This window comes from Meriones unguiculatus, chromosome 2 (genome assembly GCF_030254825.1).
Source record: "Meriones unguiculatus strain TT.TT164.6M chromosome 2, Bangor_MerUng_6.1, whole genome shotgun sequence".
Lineage (NCBI taxonomy): Eukaryota > Metazoa > Chordata > Mammalia > Rodentia > Muridae > Meriones > Meriones unguiculatus.
This window is the reverse complement of record NC_083350.1, coordinates 184834674-184855006: the sequence shown is the minus strand read 5'-3', so window position 1 is coordinate 184855006 and position 20333 is coordinate 184834674. Positions and strand designations below refer to the sequence as shown.

At 41.3% G+C, this 20333-nt stretch overlaps 1 protein-coding gene across 4 annotated transcripts in view; it reads left to right on the top strand.

Annotated features, from left to right (window-relative positions):
• Positions 1–1985: 1985 nt before the first annotated feature.
• Glrb (glycine receptor beta) overlaps positions 1986–20333 on the top strand; it is a 69868-nt gene continuing 51520 nt past the window's right edge. The window contains exons 1-2 of one of the 4 annotated variants that reach the window (XM_060378481.1): positions 1986–2129; positions 3805–3949. In XM_060378481.1, coding sequence (XP_060234464.1) covers positions 3828–3949 — 122 coding nt within the window. In that variant the 5' untranslated portion in view covers positions 1986–2129; positions 3805–3827. Of the gene's footprint in view, positions 2130–2313; positions 2558–3804; positions 3950–20333 lie in introns of those variants that run through there. The other 3 variants (XM_021660329.2, XM_060378480.1, XM_060378482.1) reach the window with 3 other exon arrangements.

The window sequence follows — 20333 nt, the reverse complement described above, 5'->3', positions numbered from 1 at the left end:
ACGAATGCATGCACATTGATTCATGCCTAGGGGTCACATTGCTGGGATTTGAGCTAAAGAATGACCTAATACAACATGAAATATATTCTGAAGGTGTCACTCCGGATGCTCTGCTGAAAAGATTCAGAAACCGTAGAACAACATGAGAGCAGGCAGAAACGTTTGTATACAGCTGTTGGAGTACAGGTTGTTGGAAGCCGTTCTAGGGTGGTTGTGGTACATATAATTCAAAGTGGTTGGATTCCAGAACTTCTACATTACTGGTAAATGTTAAAAACAAAATTGTGAACAGTTTTACAAGTTTTGGTCTTGCAAAGCTGGATGATGAGTTCCCATCATCCAGTGGGGGGAGAGAAGGTCTGTTTGTGGACCAGTTTTAGAGAGAACAGTTTTATATGTTAAACAGTTTTATATGTTCATATGTTAAACAGTTTTATATGTTAAACAGTTTTATATGTTAAATATTGCACCTGCCATATGCAATGGTTAAGAGTGACCGTCAACTTGACAGGTTCTACACTCCACTAGCAGATAGATATCTGGCATGTTTATGTATGAGGGTGTCTTTATACTAGGGTAACGGAAGTGAGAAAATGAACTCTAATTTTGGGTGGCACCACTCCAACTGCTGAGCTATCAACAGTTGCTGAATACAGAGGTAAGTCAGCTGGGGCCAGCACTCACAGACCCTGCTTCTGGACTTTACACGCAGTATGACCATTTGCCTCACATTCCTCTCACCACACCTTCCCCACCAGGATGGACTGTAGACCTAGAACTGCAAGCCAAGAAACACTTCCTCTTTTAAAAAAGATTTTTTTAAATAAATTACAGCTTATTCATTTTGTATCCCAGCTGTAGCCCCCCTCCCCATTCTCTCCCAGTCTCACCCTCTGTCCCTCATCTGCTTCTCTCTCATCTGCTCCTATGCCCCTCTCCAAGTCCATGAGTAGGAGAGGTCCTCCTCTCCTTCCATCTGTCCCTAGCCTAACAGGTCTCATGAGGACTGGCTGCCATGTCCTCCTCTGTAGCCTGGTAAGGCTGCTTCCCCCTCAGGGGAGGTGATCAAAGGGCCAGCCCATGAATTCATGTCAGAGACAGCCCCTGTTCCCCTTACCAAGGTACCCACTTGGACACTGAACTGCCATGGGCTACATCTGTGCAGGGGTTCTAGGTTATCACCATGCATGGTCCTGGGTTGGAGTATCAATCTCAGAAAAGACCCCTGTGCCCAGATATTATGGTTATGTTGTTCTCCTTGGGGAGCTCCTGTCCCCTCCAGGTCTTTCTATCTTCCCTTCTTTCATAAGATTCCCTGTACTCTGCCCAAAGTTTGACTATGAGTCTCAACATCTGCTTTGATACCCTGCTGGGTAGTCTTTCAGATTTCCTCTGTGGTAGTCTCCTGTCCTGTGGCCTGTTTTCTCCCTCTTCTGATGTCCTTCCCATTTGCCTTTCTGAGTGAGGATTGATCATCTTACCTAAATAATCATGAAATTTGCAGGCAAATAGTGGGAACTACAGAAGATCATCCTGAGTGAGGTATCCCGTAAGCAGAAAGACACATGGTACATACTCACTTGTAAGTGAATATTAGACAAGTAAGATAAACATACTAAAATCTGTTTGTACACTCAAAGAAGCTGTACAAGAAGGAGGAAGTTGCTTCTTAACTATGGAAATGAAAGCTCGAGTAGTTCAGTACCAAAAGGCAGAAACTAACTGGCACAATCCTGCAAAACCACTGTGTGTTTCTGGTAAATCCCTCGTAAGATCCCTAACCCCCAAGTAAATCTGTGACCCGACCTTCAATTTCGCCCTCTATAACACTGAGAATGACATACAACTGTGTGTCATACCATCACACTGATGGGCAGCTGAGGCTGTGTGAGCCTGGTGAATGGAGGGGCCTTGTGATGCACAGTGCTAACTGTGCAACCAATGTTAACAGAATTGCTTCTTGCGCTATACTGCTGTGGGATTCTGACCAGACGAAGCCTGCCTAGAAAAGGCAGCTTCCGAAATTGGACTTATCATTCTGACATGAAGCCAGCAGGAGAGGCAGATGATGAAACCGCAGGAACCCAGTCCACTTTAGTTCGGGAAGGCCAACTGCTGTCTCTCCTCAGGTAGCTAGTGTCACAGCCTACCCGTGAGCCTTGCCACTCTGCTGTACCTCTTTTTCTCCCAAGAGTCCTCCCCGGGGTCCTGCGACGGTGCCCCAGCAAGCCTCCCCACCCCCACCCGTGCGGAGCCTGGTCCCTGGCGGTGGCGACCCGCTCCTCCGCCCGCGGTCCCCGCAGCTGTCCGCGGCGCGCACGCTCGGGGGCGGAGCAGGCGCGTCAAGGCTCGGCGGCGGCGGCGGTGGCGCGGGCGGCGGCGCGGGCGGCGGCGGGACTCGCGGATCGCGGCTGCCTTTGCGCCCGCCACCGCCCGCCGTCACGTCGGCGGAGGGCTGCGGGGCGCGTGCGGTAAGGCCTGGCGGCGGGATCCGCGCGCCGCGGGCTCCGGGTGTGCGCACTGCGGCGGGGCCGAGCGGGGGCCCCGGGCGGGCTCGGTGGGTGGACGATGTGGAGTCCGACGTGCGCGGGGGACGGGGCCGGGCCCGGGATGGGGACGGGAGGTGGCGAGGGCCCTGGCGTGCTGTGGGGAGGCTCACCTGGCCCTGAAGCAGCCGCTCTGCACTGCCACCGAGCACTGGGGACCAGGGGCGCGGGAGACCGGCTGTGGCGGCCAGCGCCGCTCCCGGAGGGCATGGGGCTGCAAGCCAAAGGGGGACAGCCCTACTGCGGTGCTGGGGCTCTCCTCCTCGGGGTGGTGGTGGCTGCGAGTGAAGGACCCAGTGATGCGCCCTTTGGGCCTGCTTTGGGGTGTAGAGGATGAAGATGGGATAAACCTGGGAAAGGGGGGTGGTTAAAAAACGGGACATTGGCATTGCAGATACAAAAGAGGGGTGGCACTTGCGTGTTTGGGTCTTAGGTTGCAGAAAACAATTCTAAGATCTGAAGATGAAGCACGCAGAAGAGGTTTTAACTATTCTGCTCTCAGTAAATGCTTGATGGTTTGCTTTTTGTGTATCGTACTCTGGCAAGGATATTCTCTTATGGGCATAGGCAGTGATGGTACAATGAGGTAGGAAGATTATCTGAAGAACACTTGCAGTTTTGTTTCCTTACGATTACCCAGAACTGTCTTTTTGATGAGGAGTGTAACACGAGTTTCCGCATGAATGGAAAAAACTAGCAAGCCGACTTATGCTAATGCTTGGCTTTTTCAGAGTGAAAAGTAGCAGACGTTCCGATGTAGGGAGAGCAGTGGGTTTAGAGTGTGAAACTTTCATGGTAATGTTCCTTTATCTCCGTCAGTTGCTTAATAGTTTGAATTAAATACTTAAGTTGTTTTTGAAAAAATATACATGTAAAAATTCACACTCTGTAGGTTAAAAAAATACTACATCAAATGTACTTGTCAGAGAGAACCATTTTAACCATTAATCCTTACAGGTACCTGTCTGAACCTGTTTTGGAATATTCTACAATTTACTACCAAAATTTAATTTCATATGACTCCGAGTTAGACATTCTTCAATCTCCAATTGTATCTTACTGCAATCTTGTTTTCTCCATATGTTTTCTGGAACTGAGTTTAACCATGATTTTCCGCTATATAAAGGAAGCTTAAATGTTCAGCTATGCAAGATTTGGGGTAAAAATACACTTGCCTGTTGGGTAGCAGTAGTGAAGAGAAGTCCCAGGCTGGCCCCATGCTTGTTGAGAGTGAATATCTTCCTGTTTTCTCTTGTAGATTGAGCTGCTGAAGTTCTCAAGATGAAGTTTTCATTGGCAATCTCCTTTTTTATTTTAATGTCCTTGTGGTTTGAAGAAGCTTGTTCTAAAGAAAAGTCTTCCAAGAAAGGGAAGGGGAAAAAGAAGCAGTATTTGTGCCCATCGTACGTTCTTCACATCTTATATCCTTCTGCAGAGCAATGTTGCTGCTTTCGCTAGGAAACCAGACTGGTTGTTAAATGCCCACCCACAGTTTTCACATCCAGCCATGCACCCACTGTGTCCTACTAGCAAAACGTCAGAGTAGACAAAGGTTTGGAATGCAATGGGCCTCCCCAGTGGTGAAGGACACTTTATTTGGTCATCTTTACATATCATTTACAAAAGGAAAATGAGTTACTGTAGCTTTCTTATGCCAGATATGCAAGCTTAATTGGATGCTATGAGTCCACGCTTTGAGCAAACACTAGTTCAAAAAGTAGATTTAAAAATAATCTGAAATGAAAATTTATGAGAAACCAGATGAACTATGATCTTGAGGTCTATTATATTTATATTAGTATCATAGAAGTAAATTTGTATGATATATAACATTCCTTTTCAAGTGTTTCTTGTAAAGTACTTACAAAAGGAATTTAGTGTATTCTTCAAGAAATGTGTGATAAAATATAGATTTACTTGTAAATACAAAATCCAGCCACAATCTCCCAAAAGTCAAAAGTTTATCAGTCTGGGATCTTTTCTGGGAAGAGTTACTATTACTAGTCAATAAAAGCTGAAAATACCCAACACTTAGAGCAGGTAAACACTATATAATGACGCCTCCCTATTATAATGCGTTTTTACGGAATTATACAACATGTGTAGTTATTTGCTACTGTGGGGCATCTTTTCAGTTAAGACTGTTGAGAAGTCATATTGACCACAGACAACGTTTTATCCCGGGATCATGACTTCCATGTGACCACTGAGATTTTAAGATGTCTGTAATCTTACCATTCACATCCTTCCTAATTAGCAGTATTATATGTCAGGGTCAAGGTTATGCAGGATAATCTTTAAGGGTGTGCATGCACCAACTTGGCCTCTACACCCTTGGGTATCTGCTGAGTGGCGAGGGCCAGGCTCAGGCTCACCCACTGCGTGCTGACATCAGGACTCCTCAGTGTTATAATTTTTGTGTTCTCATCAGGAAGGAGGTCAGCCCTTGAGTCATGGAGATTGTGTGTGTGTGGGGGGGTCAGGCTATCGTCCAACAGTCGTGTTTTTCTTTACAAGCAAGTGATGTTCTGATTTCTACCTCCCTGTCAAGCCCCTGTTCTACTTCCTGTCCCCAAAGACACATTGTGTAAAGATCACAACAAGCCTCATTGTCCCCATTTACCTGACAGTCGTATTTGGTGGACACTTGCTCTCTCTTCACAACTGCACTGTCAAATTGCTCAGCATATAATAACGGTTAATGTACCTGGTGTCGACAGTTACTTAAGACATATTTTAGTAGGGCAAAACAGTAGAGTTTCTCTTGGAGAATGTGAAGATTCTCAGGTTTCAGAAGGTGCCATCTATGCCCATTGAGTCCTTCTCACGGTACTTCATATATTATATAATGAGCAGAAAATTGGTCTTTACTAGCTTTTCTCATAGCCTTAAATTTATTTTATTTTCATGAAGTAAAAGTCACTGATGGTCAGACATGAGATTTCTCAGTGTGTAAACAGGACAGTGGAGTGACTCAGCAGGGAAAGTGTGCTCTGTGTAAGAACCTGAGTTTGGTTCCTGGCACCCACATGGTAGAAGCAGAGAACTGATTTCCAAAGGCGTCACCTGACATCCATGTGCACGCCCTGACACATGCACGTGCAGACACACAAGACCTTGAAAACAGGTGATTGATAGACAAACAAATACATGAACGAATGAACGAATAATAAGTAAACACGCCTTGGTGAACTGTAGTGGATTTTGAGATTGATTTTTTTTAATAAATATTTCCTGGCACAGTAATAAAATTTTATAATCCCAGCATCTGGCAGGAAGATTGGGAGTTCAAAGCCACCCTGGTTACACAGTCAGACCTAGCCTAAAAAACAACTAAAGTAAAATAACAAAAACCTAATTTAAGACTGAGAACTGCACCGTGTGGTGGCGCGGGCCTGTAATCCAGGCCTCCGAGACGTAGGGCAGGTGCATCTCTATGAGTTCAAGCCCAGCCTGGTCTACAGAACGAGTCCAGGACAGCCAAGGCTACACAGACAAATGCTGTCTGAATACCTCCGCCCCTCCCAAAGAAGACCAAGAGCTTAAAGAATCCAGAAGTCATTTTTTTTTTCTGGCTGGAATTTGGTTCATTATATGGAAGTTCTCTAAAAACTCAGGCTAGAATCTTAGCCATGGTAATTTGCTGTAAGATAATCTTCTAGAGTTCTTTGTAAGTTAGAAATCTAAGCTATTTATTTTGTGTAATTTATTAGGTGTCTTAATTATCAGACTTAGAGTTAGAAATCCCAGAAATTGAGGATAGAAAGTGAACACTTATTAATATCGTGGATTCTTGTCTGGTAAACTTCTGTTTATTTAAACACTTTAGGGGTGGCACTGATAAGCCATGGGAGCATGTATTCCTAGCTTTTATGTTTGCAGTCAACAAGACTTAAATATTTCTATTTTCCCACTAGAACAGTCATCTTTTTCCTGTTAGAAGAAGGCACATCATAAAATACAGGGGAGCAGCCGAAGGGAGAGATGGCTTAGTGTGATGATGTGATTTTCTGCTGGTGTGATTTCACCTAAGCCCCTGTGATTAGTTGTGCTCACTCACTGTTGCCTGCAGATCTTTATGTCTAAGTCCAAGCTAGGTAGAGGGTAACACCCTTCATCTTGACTGTCCCATCACGCCTCGAAGCTCAACTCAACACAGCAAAACCTGCACCCAGAACTCCTCTGCACCACTCCCAACACAATGTCCCTTTGCCAGCAAATAACCTCAACACCTCCTTTGCCATCCTAGGATCACCCTTTCTGTCTCTCTCTCTCATCTCAAATTTAGCAGTCACCAAGACTCAGCAGCTCTTCCTCACTGCCTTTGGAATGTCTTTCCTTTCACTTCTTTACAGACATTGTTTGAATCATCTTCCCTAAACTTGGTAATACAGCTTGTTTTAATCTTTCCACTTTTTTCCCCTAGTCATTCTTGCCTCACACTGATTTAGAGGTGTTTTCTGTTTTGTTTGTTTGTTTTTCCTTTTTTTTCTCTTTTTCTCAGACCTTGGTTCTAATTAGGTCATTCCAATATTGAGACGCCTTGCAGGACTCCATGGCTTTCTGGATATGGCCGACATTTCTTGTCTCTACACAGAAGACCATTGATGGCTCCAGTCCAGCATCTTCACCATTCTCCTCTCCATCCCAGCATGCTAGTCTGTTCTTCGCAATAGTTGGTGCTTTAGTGCTCATTAACTCAGACCTCGATGCTTTTGATTGGAATTCAGAGCAGCAACTATATCACTTATTCACTGTTGATCCTCAGTCTGTGTGCCTAGACCTTCACAAACACTGCTGTACATTTCCTCTTCATTCACCATTTTAAACTGACATTCCCAGAATGATATAAAAATCAACCCAAATTTAAAACTATGACCTCTACTGAGAAACCTGTGTGCATGTTTGTATGTGTGTGTGCATGCATGTGTGTAAGAGTTTGGGTGTGTGTGAGTGTGTGTGTGGGGGGGCACTATGTTGTTAGAGGGATCCCAGACTCTTTCCTCATTTTGACAGTCTGATTTTGAATCATCTTCTCCACTTCCACAGCCCTCTACTTAAAGTCCATTTCCATAATTCCTCCTGGAACTTATCATTTAGAGCCCTGTGCTTCTCCAGCTCTTTGTAAGCTCATGAGAGAACACTGCCTTACTTGACTCATTACCAGAGAACAACAGAGTGCCTGGCCTTTAATAAGTGAAGGGAAACCTAAATGCCATTGTCTGCTTCTTACTGCCTGTTATGTCTGGATCTTACACAAATTGATCTGATCTCAGCATATGGACAATTAGAAGTAGGCACAACTAGGCTAATGAGTGGAACATTTTCAACCTGGGTTATGTTGACTGAGGTGGAATTTTAGCTTCATCATATTCAACATTTTATCAGTGGTTAAAAGGAAACATTAAAAAAAACTCATACAAACTGAAATTTGTAACATTGGAAAATGTAATGTGAGACAGAATTGGGATCCAATATAACCCTAAATTAAGAATTAATATTAATTAAGAATTAATATTTTCAAAATATTGAAAATTATATGCAGTCTATCTATCTATCTATCTATCTATCTATCTATCTATCTATCTGAATGGCAGGGCATTCTTCTAGGAGGTTAGGAACCAGCAGGACTAGGGGACTGACAAGAATGTGTACTGGAGTGAATATGAATGAAGCAAATGATACACATATAGGAAAATGTCATAATGAAACCCATTTAGTTTTTATGATAATAACAACAAAATAAAGTGATGGACCAAGGCTTTATGAGATAGGGGACTTAGCTGCCCTTTGCTTAAACTATTATCTGTGCAAGTATAAGTTAGAGAGAATATTTGGAAAATGGTTGACGATATCACCATTGTGATACAAATGAATATGGATGTATGTATGTGTGCATGCTTGTATGAATGTTTGTGTAATGTTTTACTTAGGCATTTAAAGCAAAGTTTATGCTGCACTGTTTTATTCAATATTTCCAGGCCAGAGAAATGATATTAGAAGCAGTTAAGGTATTTTCATAATAGGAAGTACTAAAGCAACTGAGATAATTGAAGGTTGTTTCCAAGTGTTTGAAAATTTGGGATGTAAATAAGAAACTACACTTTATGGCTTGGCATCAGCTTAAAGCCAGGCTAATGAATAGAAGCTACAGGGAGTGAGACTTTTGGCTTAGACTTAAGAAGTTTCTGCTGGAGATCAGATGAGGTATAATTGACTGGAGCTGGAGAGGGGAAGGTACTGACGTAAGAGCCACTCTGGCGTAGGGAATTTGTTTGGCCTGTGTTAGGGGGTTTGAAAATGAGTAGCTAGGTAGACCATTTGCTGGTGTTTGAGGCCATTTTAATTTGTGGGTTTTTTATTTTTTTTTTATAAATTCTGTCACCCTGACAGTATATTTGATTTTCTAATAACCATAGAAAATATTATCATTCTACAAATTTAAATTTTATCTTTCTCGAGTTAGATAGAACTGCCTTTGTTTTTGATGGATTGACTTAGAGGTTTCTAGTATATAAAATGCATAAGCCTTGGTCTTGAGTTGGTAATAAGAATTTAAAGACTTTCATTAACATAGTTTCCATTTAGGCCAGACCTGGTCATGCCTTTCATTCCGGTCCTCAGTAGGAAGAGTTCACGGGCAGCCTGGTCTACATAGGGAATTTCAGTTCAGACAGAACTACATAGAAAGACCCTCCCTGAAGAAATCCAAACCCATCAAGCAAAGGAAAACAAATGCAGAAAACAAAACACTATATTTTTCCTCTGAAATTTCATAGATATTCAGTTTTATTTAAATCTCTTTTAAACGCAGAAAAACTTCTTTTCTGACATAATCCAGCAGGAAAAGGTCTGTCAGTCCACCACACCCCTCAAGAAATAGATGGCTGCAGGGTGACAAATGTAAATGATCAGCACTGCTATATTCATCATGAATATGGTTCCTGTTTGCATATTCTAAAAAAGAACAAGCTAAAATATACTTAATAATCTCAAGAGTAACAAAAATATAATTTATAAAGCACAGAGAGAGAATTGATTTCTGTCTCAATTTTCACTCACAGAAGACATGCTAGCTCCTTTTCACTGGGCTTGCCTGGGCAGTGTCCTGGCATGCATTAGTGTTTTTGCCATTTCTGAGCTACTGGTATGAATTCTCATGTTGATGCCTCTGCCTTTCAAGCATCTGGCAGCTGATAATCAAAAGTGGAACAAGTGTGTGTATGAAGTACGTTAGAGAACTGTCTTGAACATGACATGTGTGTCACAGACAGGCAGACAGTCTGGTGTGTTTTTCAAATGCATGCTGTATTATACATACATAAATAAGCACGTGGAACACCTTACAGCAAACACATCTAACAAAATTTTAAAAATCTAGTGGTATGTGATGTCAGCAACATCAATCTGGAGGCAGAGTTCATTCACAGACAGTGGGTCGAGAAAGAAGGAAGTGAGCTGAAAGATTTCCACTGTACAGCAAGCCCCCATGCCCTTGTTCACTGGTCAGGAAACACTGGGAGTGGGGGTTGGCCCTGCAGTAGATTCTTGAGAACTGTATTCCTTAAAAGCACTGTATGCTAACTAGTCAATGGCCTCAGTTATGCTTAACCAGGTCAGTCAGAGTGCTGGATGCTCAGTGGTCACTAAAATCAGAGCAGGATATCCTGGCAGTAGGGAGATGTGATCACTGGAAGGCCCCTTGTTGATGGAATACGTGGCTCATGTATGTTGAGGTATTTTGGAACTCAGCATCTACTGAGCAGCTTGGAGCCTAGGTTTTTCTCTAGCTTCTGAGCCCCATCTTGTCTTCTCAAACCTTTTAGCCTCTGCACACGATTAGCATAGGCTGCGCGCCTAGGGCATTGCTGGGTACACTCAGGTACTCCTGCTCTCACCAAGTTCTGGTATCAAGACACTGAGCAGGAGCGCCACAACCCTGGGAAGCACTGTCTTTTGTTTTCAGAGTTTTGATCTAAATATTTCCTACAAAATCCGTCGTTTCTTCCCTTTCTAGCTCATACAATGTCTTCCCTCTGAGGAGATTCACATGAAGCTTTAATGATTCAGGTAGCTCTTCTTGTTTGGGTATACAGTCATGTCAGTCTATATTTGGCCTATTTTCTAATAAGTGATTTCAAACCCTTCACAACTCTAGTGTTAAAATTATGACGTTAACTAACTCACATTTTCTTTTGGTTTTGTGCACATACTGGAAAAGAATGAATTATTTCTATAAGCTAGTCATAACCTAAATTATTATGTGTAAATATAAGTGCACTTGATATCTTCTCTTTCAGCATTTAGTGCTAGAATATATGCACTTCAGTTTTCTATATTGGTGGGAGGTAAAATTGGAGTGAAAAGCAAAAGCTGTAATGTTGAGGCAAATTATTATGGTAGTCATTAGTAGCTATAGTTTCTTTTTTCTAGTTTTCATGAGCAAACTGAATGGATCTTTACTTAGTTCCAGTTTTTTGCTTCCTTGTTGAAATATTCAAGGGGAAAATGTTGGCCAAAGATGAGAGGCTGATTGAAAAAGGTATGGCTAAAGTAAAAATTGGATACACATGTAGATTGCTGGTATTGTCATCATTCCATACTTGGACCAGTATTTTTTTTTCTTGAATGTTTGGTTATGTATTTTTGTACTATCTATTTTGCAATTTCTCCTTGCTCGCATCCTGTAATTTTGCAATCACTTGGATTAATGATGTTGTCTTTCCAAACAATTCTTCAGTTTTCAAATTGGCATCCCCATTACTTGAGTTAGTCAGGCATGAAACTGAAATGGAACCTGCATCTTTCCTTTGAAATGATCTCTCTCCCCTATCACCATATCCAGGTTTCTTTTTAATGCATTTCCTCTTGCCATCATTGTCAACAGATCTGCTATGTTATTTTCCCAGTCACCTTATTGCCATACATCTTAGCATATTGTTTTTATTTTCTTCTTGCTAGTCTTTCAATCAGGAACCCCCAATTTCTTGTTTTTGCTCACTAGTTCAGCTCATTTTCTTTAACCCCAGATTTCAAAGGGCTCTTGAATTTATATTCTAGACTTTAGGTGCAGCTACAGTCTTGATTTAGAAAAATTGATCTGCCCCCTTTTTCTTGCCTTTTCTTACTATTATCTTTTTCACATTTAGAAATGTAACTTTATGGTTTCCAGATTTTACCAATTTTTCAGGATTTACCTTGGTAAATATTGCCCTATCCTAACAGAATGTTTAAGTAGAATTTTCAGTTGGGTGTGTGAATTCCGGGAAGTAACATCGTTTGGTAGAAGTATGACCAGTTAATAGCTTGGAAATTCATTGAAATTCAGCATTAAAAAAAAAAGTGTTCATCTCATTTTATCACACCTGCAATACTGTACTAAATTCCTCTTGCCATTATTTGGAAAAGTTACCTTCTGTGGAAGCTTGTTCAGAGGGTTCTGATTGACATTTGCTTGGACTTGAATGTCTATTGTGTGTTGTTGGATTAGTTTTACTGTAGTTTATTTTCTTTAAAGAATAAAAATAAATAACTTCTAATTAAGGTTTTGTCTTATAAAATAAATTAAACCTCTTTTGTATATGCCACATTATAGAACCAAGACTAAGGAGGAAAATGCAGAAGAGATCTGTAAATCATAGATACTATAGATGTCTCTAAAAGGGAAATGGAAGTTTTTAGTCAGGACAGTAATTTTTTTTATAATTTTTATTTTTTTAATATTAGTTACAGTTTGCTAACTTTGTATCCCTGCTGTATCCTGCTCCCTCTCTCCCTCCCAATCCCACCCTCCCACCTTCATCTCCTCCCTGCTCCTTTCCAAGTCCACTGATAGGGAGAACCTCCTCCCCTTCCATCTGATACTGGTTTATCAGGTAAGACAATAATTTTAAACCAGAAGAGATACAACCAAAATCAAGCATCTCTTGGATATTAATAGCATTTAAATTTATTTTAAGACACCTGTGACTAGGGCTACTCTTGAACTCTTTCCTCTCACACAATCCTTTTTCTTTCACATCATCTCTTTTGGCAGTTGATTAAATTTATATGATGAGGTCTTTTACTTTTTAGATAAATCATATGTGTGCTAACCATCTATACTGCAAACAGTTGAGATGAGGTGGGCTTATATTGTTTTAGAACATGTCTATTTTGAAGCTTTGTGCCTCAGAGCTTTGTTTATGCTTGACAATACAATTGAATCAAGTAAGTAAACGATTACATAGAAAAATGAGAGTTAATCTTTTGACACACCCATGGTTTAAAGACAGTGCATTCAGTAGTGATAATGGTAAGATGAATTCACTTTGCACATCTTCTCACAAACGCTGGACAAGACTTTGGGTCATAGCAAGAAAAACATAGCACACATGGAATAATACTAAGCCAATCCACTTGGCTTTCAATTTTCTCATGTGTGCAGTCAGTGAAAAATTTGATCTTGTTCAGTCATGCACCCACCTGTTCACTTGAGGAAACTTGGCCTCTTCTGGTATTAATTTTTATGATTGTTTTGTCACCTTCCTATTCAGGGATACCTTAGGTTCTTTTTCAATTATTTCTGTTTCTCAGCTTTGAAGTAGTAAAGCCTGGGGGAAAAAATCCTAAGCAAAATTCAGTTTCTTAAAAAAGTTAGTTACAAATGGATCCAGTTTTAGATTTGAGGTGTCAAAATGTAGGTATTTAAAAGTAGAATAATACATGTGGGAGTTGAATTGTTTATGTTATCAGCCTCTCATATTTTTAGAAATTGAGGGAATTATGCAGAAAAGAATAGTGTTTGTTTACACAAGTCTCATGTGTTGCTACACCAGCTCCTGAAAGAAACAGTTGGCCACTCTGTACTCTAAGGCTTTCGTCCAGCATCATACCTTTTATGGACACTGACCCTCAGCATTCAGGAGGCAGCTTATCTAAGTTGTCCCTCTGGGAAGTCTGTGCATGTGAAATAAAATATTTAGAGCCTTCATTGACAGAACAGTGAGCTATGTAATAAAGTGCTAATAGAACATGTTGGATGATGAATCATCTGGTTGTTGGAGCTCCCTTTGTTGACATGTGTTGATTTGTGCTGGGTGATCTGCTAATCTGTTTGGGCTGCACTGTCTCTGCAGTTCTGTGGCCCTTTGCTGCCCCCCCCCCCAGCCTTCTCACACTTGTTCTCACTTTGTCCAGCATTTCATTCTTTCCTCCCATTTGGTTCAGTTCCAGCCTGACATTATATTTTTTTTACTAAAGAACAGCAATTCTCAATTTGTGGGTTGTGGTCGCTTTGGGGTCCACAGCTCCTTTCACAGGAGTTGCCTAAGACCATTGGAAAACACAGATGTTTACTTCACAATTAATAGCAGTAGCAAAATTATAGCTATGAAGTAGCAATGAAAATTATTTTATAGTTGGGGTTACTACAACATGAGGAACTATATTGAAGGGTTGCAGCATTAGGAAGGTTGAGGACCACTCTATAGAGGAAAGTAATCAAGCTCTTTGGCAGACTCCCCTCCCCCAATGTCTGTTCCTTTTGTGCTCTGAGGCTTTTGTCTAGCATCATACCTTTCTTGCCTTCTCAGCTCCTGGCTTTGAAGAAAGAGATCTTCCTTGGTGAGGGGATCTGGGGATCCACCTTTTCCACTCTGGAAACAGCTCTCCATTTTATTTATTTATTTTTCTTTTATACTTAAGGGCTTGAAAACATACTGAAGTGGCTCCTACCTGAAAAAACAAATGGAGTGTATTCATATCTCATTAACATTTCCTTCTATTAGCTGTTGTATTTTCTGAACTAAAACGAGCTCCACTATGCTGGTTTTTCCTTTGTTGGGCTCCCTTTAATTAACAAAACCATATATTATCTTAAGAGGCAAAACACTTCGGTATTTTTGTGAGGGCCTGGTTTTAATACCGAGTACAACAAACAAGGAAAATAAATTTCATATAAATGTAGACATTAAATATTAGCCAGAACAACTTACTTTATGAAGTTCTTTGTAGGATAATATGGATTGTTTTAAAATGAGTGAAAACAGCGTTTTGATTTGCATTATTACGTGTTAGTTTAGGGGCTGACTTCATGGAAGACTCCATATTTGAGCTCTCTCATGCACATTTTCATCAGGTTCACAATGATATATTAATTTGGCTGAGGCATGTGAAGAAAGGATGACTGTATGCATATTTGAAATTGGAAAAAGGAAGAGTGCTTAGATAGCTTTTCTTAATTGTGAATGTTCCTTAATGTTGTGCCAGAGTTAACAAATGATATCTCCTTAAGAGAGAGTTTTTGTGTGAAACCGAAGGTCAGATCAGGGAACATTTTCTTCTGTGTCATTACGATTCAGTGGTCTGACGTGCACATTGAATGGACTCTTTTGTTCAGAAATGATTTCATAACAAGAAAAAGAAACATTTAGGAGATACTTTGAAAGTCTTCCAGAGGTTGATCATGTCATTACACAGCACCAAAAGGCACTTGCATTTAGTGTCCCTCTGTGTAGGGTTGGGGAGATTATATAAAGACTGGGAAGTGCTCAGACTCATAGGAGCTAATGTTTTTCTAAGATGCTTGTTTGTATGTGAAACGTTATATTTTGTCAGTAGCAACTAATGCATCCATGTTTGGTGTACCATAGCTTTTGTGTGTACGTGTGATTCCATGAATGATCTTCCATGAAGAATAGGAATCTAATTTAGGCCATAAGTCAAATAACCCAAGTTCTTTTTTTCCGGAAACACTTCAGTTTGGGTTATGGCAACAGCGCAGTGCTGGAGGTCAGGTACGCTGTTAGCTCATTTAAGTTATAAAATGCAGTGAAGTGATGATTATCTTAGTATTTCTTTAGGAATATTTCTTAGAGACACTAACTTTACAGTTTACAGCTTTTTGCATAAGTTTCTGTTAGGTTGCTAATGCTTGGCATGTTTTGAAGGTTTGTGGTAGTGTGTATAAGTTGGGTAGGTTTATACAACAGTGGTGTGTGGTATATTTTTATTTTGTAGGGGTGGGTTTTGGTGTATATGTTGGTAGTGTGTCATATGTTTTGATATGTGGTGTTATATATTGATGATATGCAGTGTTGTATATTGTATGGATTTATGTTTTGGTGGTGTGTGACATTATGTATTGGTATGTGTGTCATGTTGTGTGGTATTAAGTATTGGTTGTGTGGAGTTTTATGTATCTGTGTATAGTGTCATGATTTGGTGATGTGTACTATTATATTTTGGTGGTGTGTGGTGTTATGAGTTGGTAATGTGTGGTCTTATGTTGTGGTACTGTGTGGTGGTGAAGAATGAGTTGGCATTCCGTTGAAACATTTTCCTGATTTGTTCTAATGCACAAGCAGGTATATTCAGCAACGCCTTTGCACCGTGAGCACAACTGTCAGTATTTGACGGGATGGGCAATGTGTTACTAGCTTCATGAAAGTAGTTTTGACTGGTGTGGGCAGTCTGCAAAGAGACAAACCAGGCTTCAAGAACTGTTACCCTAGTGTGGGGCCCCCTGTGATGTCTGGAATGGAGTCAGCAGCTCATTTCTCTGCTGTGACCAGCCTTTTCCTCTTCCAGCTTTTCTCTGCACTGGCAGCAACTTCTGCGATAAACGGCTCAGCTTCCACTTTGCTCTGGGGTATTCTGTAACTTCTCCCTGACATTTGCCCTGCTTCTTCTCTTATCTTGTTCCATCCCTGCATATCACTACTTTCAGCCAAAAGCCACATACTCCTCAGAGTCCCTGCTGTGTAACCTGTACAAAATCCAGCAATACAGACACAGTGCCAACAAGTGCCAAACTCATTGCGTTAGTCCTGAAGACAACACATGACACTGAACTCCAAGTGACGTGAGTTCATTTTGGTTTTGGCTTATGTACTCTCACTGGCCAGATCTATAAAATAAAAGCATTAATGAATTTCCCAGGTTAACTGGAGTAAAATATTTTCTGCAGTTTTTATATGAAATAAATCAGTGTCTCCTCCAGAGGCATTTGGTCTGTCTGAGGACAGAGCCCTTCACACATCCATGGCCTCAACGGAGCTGACCTTGCTTCCACACACCTCTATTTTCTCCTCTGGAAATGGGCACAGCCTTCCTCACCTCTGCACAGAGCACAGGATCTAAAGTGGATCACTTTTGCTTGGTATTGCAGAACTTATGTGACAGAGGTCAAAGAATATTTTCATATTCTAATATTATTCTTAACCTCCTTGAACTTGTATTTAATTTTGAAAAATAAAAGATGTAATCACAGGAAAATATCTCCATAACTTTTTTAGACATAGCTTTCTCTGTAACCTCAGCTGCTGGCCAGGTTGGATATGGTGTTTATGGGGTGTTTTCCTGTATGAGGGTGAACCCCTGGTAGGACATCATTAAATTTTTGTGAGAAGCGTGTGCAGAGGGAGGCTGGTCACACAATTTGCATTATTTCCTGCGGATCTGGCTAGCGTGAGGGCAGAGGCCATCCTGGTTATTTGGAAGGGTTAGAAAACAGATCTGCAAGGTGAGCACACCTCTTCCCCAGCCTTTCACCCGCTGAAGACAGATTCACCAGTAAGCTGTGTTCCAGTCCAGGCTGGGTTTCTTTATTACACAGGCACGCTCATGTTACATTTTCTTTAGTGTTTTTATTTTGTTTTTATTGATGGGTGCCCACATCAAAGCTGTGATGAATAGATTTGGATATAGAAGGAGGGTTTGTTTTTGCTTGAGCTTTCCATAAAAATAACCAGTTTTTGTTCAAAATATTGATCTGGATAAAGAACTTTAATTAACAAGTTATTAAATTTTAATAATATTGTTTACTTAAGTGTTAGTTGATTTGAACGTTCTTAAATTCTTGCTTTGAAATCTCTGCCTAGCTATGCTTATCTGTCTTAATGCCATGTTATGTTCTGCCAGAATCCAGCAAGCAGGAATGTTTGCTGGTTCTTTGATAGTAAGAAACACCTTAATTGTGGCCTTTGCATGGTCACACCTTGCCAGAAGTTGAGGTGCTGTAGGCGTGGTCCTCACTGTGGTGATTTGAGGTGATGGTGTTATAAGAAGTGTTGTCTGGTAGAAGGCGACTGGGTCCTGGTGTCCTCTAGGAAGTAAGGCAAGATGTGTAGAATGAATTCGCTTTTAGAACTGCAAGTTGTTAAAAGCATGACTGCCCTGCGCGTGAATTTTCTCGTGATAAGCCCTTCTCTGTTCCTTGACAGGCGTGGCATTCTGCTCTTGGACTGCAAAACCTGAGACAGAAGTGAACTCCTTTCCTTTATAAAACAATGGATCTCAGCTATGATCATAATAAGTTAATACATTAATGCAATTACTTACACTTCATTTTAATTAAATGTTAGCATTGATATTAATATCAATTTTGCATTTAACATAAAGGGCCATTGTATTTTTTTGTTAGAAGTGTCATGGAGGGCAGTTAAATGTTATACAAAAAATAATGAAAGTATATTTAAAAAAAAAGTGAGAGTGCTAATTATGGCCAAAGCTCTAGGGACCAGGAAAGAAAATATATTTCAGAGACCCTGCATAGCACTGTTAGGAATCAGACCTCTTCTGCAAGCAGTGAGGGCAGGGAAGGGAAGCATGGCTTGGTTACCTTAACTCAATATCTCCTCCTTGGGCTTTGTCAGGACTGAGGAGAACGAGGGAGAGAATATTTGAGGAGGCCCATGGAGCTGTAAGGAGAAATGAATTCCCTTCTGTATTTCACAGAGAGAACATGGAGGAAGGACTGCACCTGGCCTTGGAGTTTGCTGGGCTCGGGGTAGATGGCTCTCAGTTCTTGCTGAGAACTCAGACGCAGCTGCTGCTGAGGCCTGGGAGCCATGGAACAGAGATGTGGGTTGTGTGGGATGGGGAGAATTTATACTGGGAAAGGGGACAGTGAATATTTCCTGTTGGTCAGATGTGGGTCATGGGAGCAATGAGACAGGGAAGAGAGTTGCAAAGAACAAGAAATGGGGAGTTTAGATAAGGAAACAAAAGTGGTTTTTGTCCACAAGAACCTAGGAGGGGGCTGGATCCAGGGCCAATGTGAGCTGTGGACTCAGGGCAGGCAGGAGCGGAGATGGAAAACAGCCAAAGCTTCTTGTTGGCAGTTGATGCAGAAGAATTCTTGTGAGGTTGAGGTCAGCCTGGGCTTACCGTAGGTTCTCGCTATAGGAACACAAACAAACAAGGAAACAAACAGAATTATCAAAGAAAGAATGCGAGGAAGCCACAAAGAAAGTCTAGACTAGTAAGTGAGGAAGCCAGCAAAACCCAGACCTGGCAGGGCCAGTCCTCTTCTCTGTGTCTCTGTCTCAGGGCCTAGCTGAGGAAGGAGGGGTTTGGAGTTTCTCTTCAAGCATCCGGTTTTGTTGCCAGGACTAGAAATGTTACATATGTAGTGACAATTCTGGGTGTTAAGAAAGTGCCAGGAGGGAGATTCCGTTCTCTAAAGATAACTAAAAATATCAGAGAAGTTGCTGGGGGTTTCATGATGCAAGCTAGGAAGAGCTAAGCCACAAAGCTGTTAGATTGTGGTGAGGAGGGGTAGAATTTATTTTTAAGGAATCCTGTGGATTTTAGTTTATCCAGTCTAAGGTGACACTGATTCTAAGCAACAATTCACAGAAACAGAAAGGGCTATCTTTCTTTTTCTATACTGAAATGCAATAGGTAATTCAGCATTCAGAATAAAATCTGCATTTGTTGCCCCTGCCCTGAAGTGGGTTTGCTCATCATTGTTCACATAAGCTGTGGGGCTATAATGAAGATAGTAATTCAAAGGAGATAGTTTTTGTGTCTCTGGTAACAAATTTGTTTGCACATTGGATCTGACAAAAGGAAAAGTGACAAAGTCATGGTAACAGAACCAGCTTAGATGTTAGGGGTGGCCTTGGGCTCCTCCACTGGGTTCCTGACAGAAACAAAAGCTCCTTTATCTAAATGATTTGTGGTGTTCCTGGAGTGACTTATTCAAAGAGCTTTGAAGTTTAAATTATTCATTTCTCAATTTCTCCCTTTTTACTTCTTTTTAAAAATTTGCTTGTAGAGGCAAAGAAAATATTTCCTTTCAAAACGTAGTCTCATCAGTTTTTGGAGAGTAGTGGAATTGCAGTGGGGACTTGGGAGAAAGATGCATGAATAGGCAGCGTGTGTTCATATAAGAATGGGAATACTCGGCTTATTTGCTTAAATAAACCACACGTCTGTGGCGTTCTAGTGGTTGAGAGAGAATTGTGAATGTCTGTCATTTTCAAGCAGTTGTTGTTTCCCTTTCCACATGACACAAAAGAGGCTCCCGGGAATCGTCCATCCCATAGCTTCATTACTAACCTAGGCTCTCTATTTATGCTGCCACAGTTAATTGCACAGACAGGCCTTTTGTGAATTGTTTTTAGGCAGCTATCTTCTCTGTTTACTGAGAAGCTCGCAGAGGCTGCGACTGGGTGTCTAGAGCTATAGCATGTGTCATCTGTAAGTCAGGCCTCCAGTCTAGCCAGCCCGGCCTGCCCAGAGAAAGGGCAGCTAGATATTCATTTTTCTATTTTTTTAACCTCCCTCCCCCCTGCCCCCTTTCTCTCATCATCCTCTTTCCTCCTCCCCTTCCATTCTTCTCCTCTTTCCCTTCCCTTCTCCTCCCTGCCAAAAGTCAGAAATGGACAATGTTCAGAGTTAGAGTCTTTGGGGCACTTAGCCCTTTCTTTATCTCCTTATAGTTGAGACAAGTGCTGCTAAGCAGCCTGGGTTGGGCTGGACTCACCATCAACTTACCTCTTACTCTCAAGTGCTGGGATC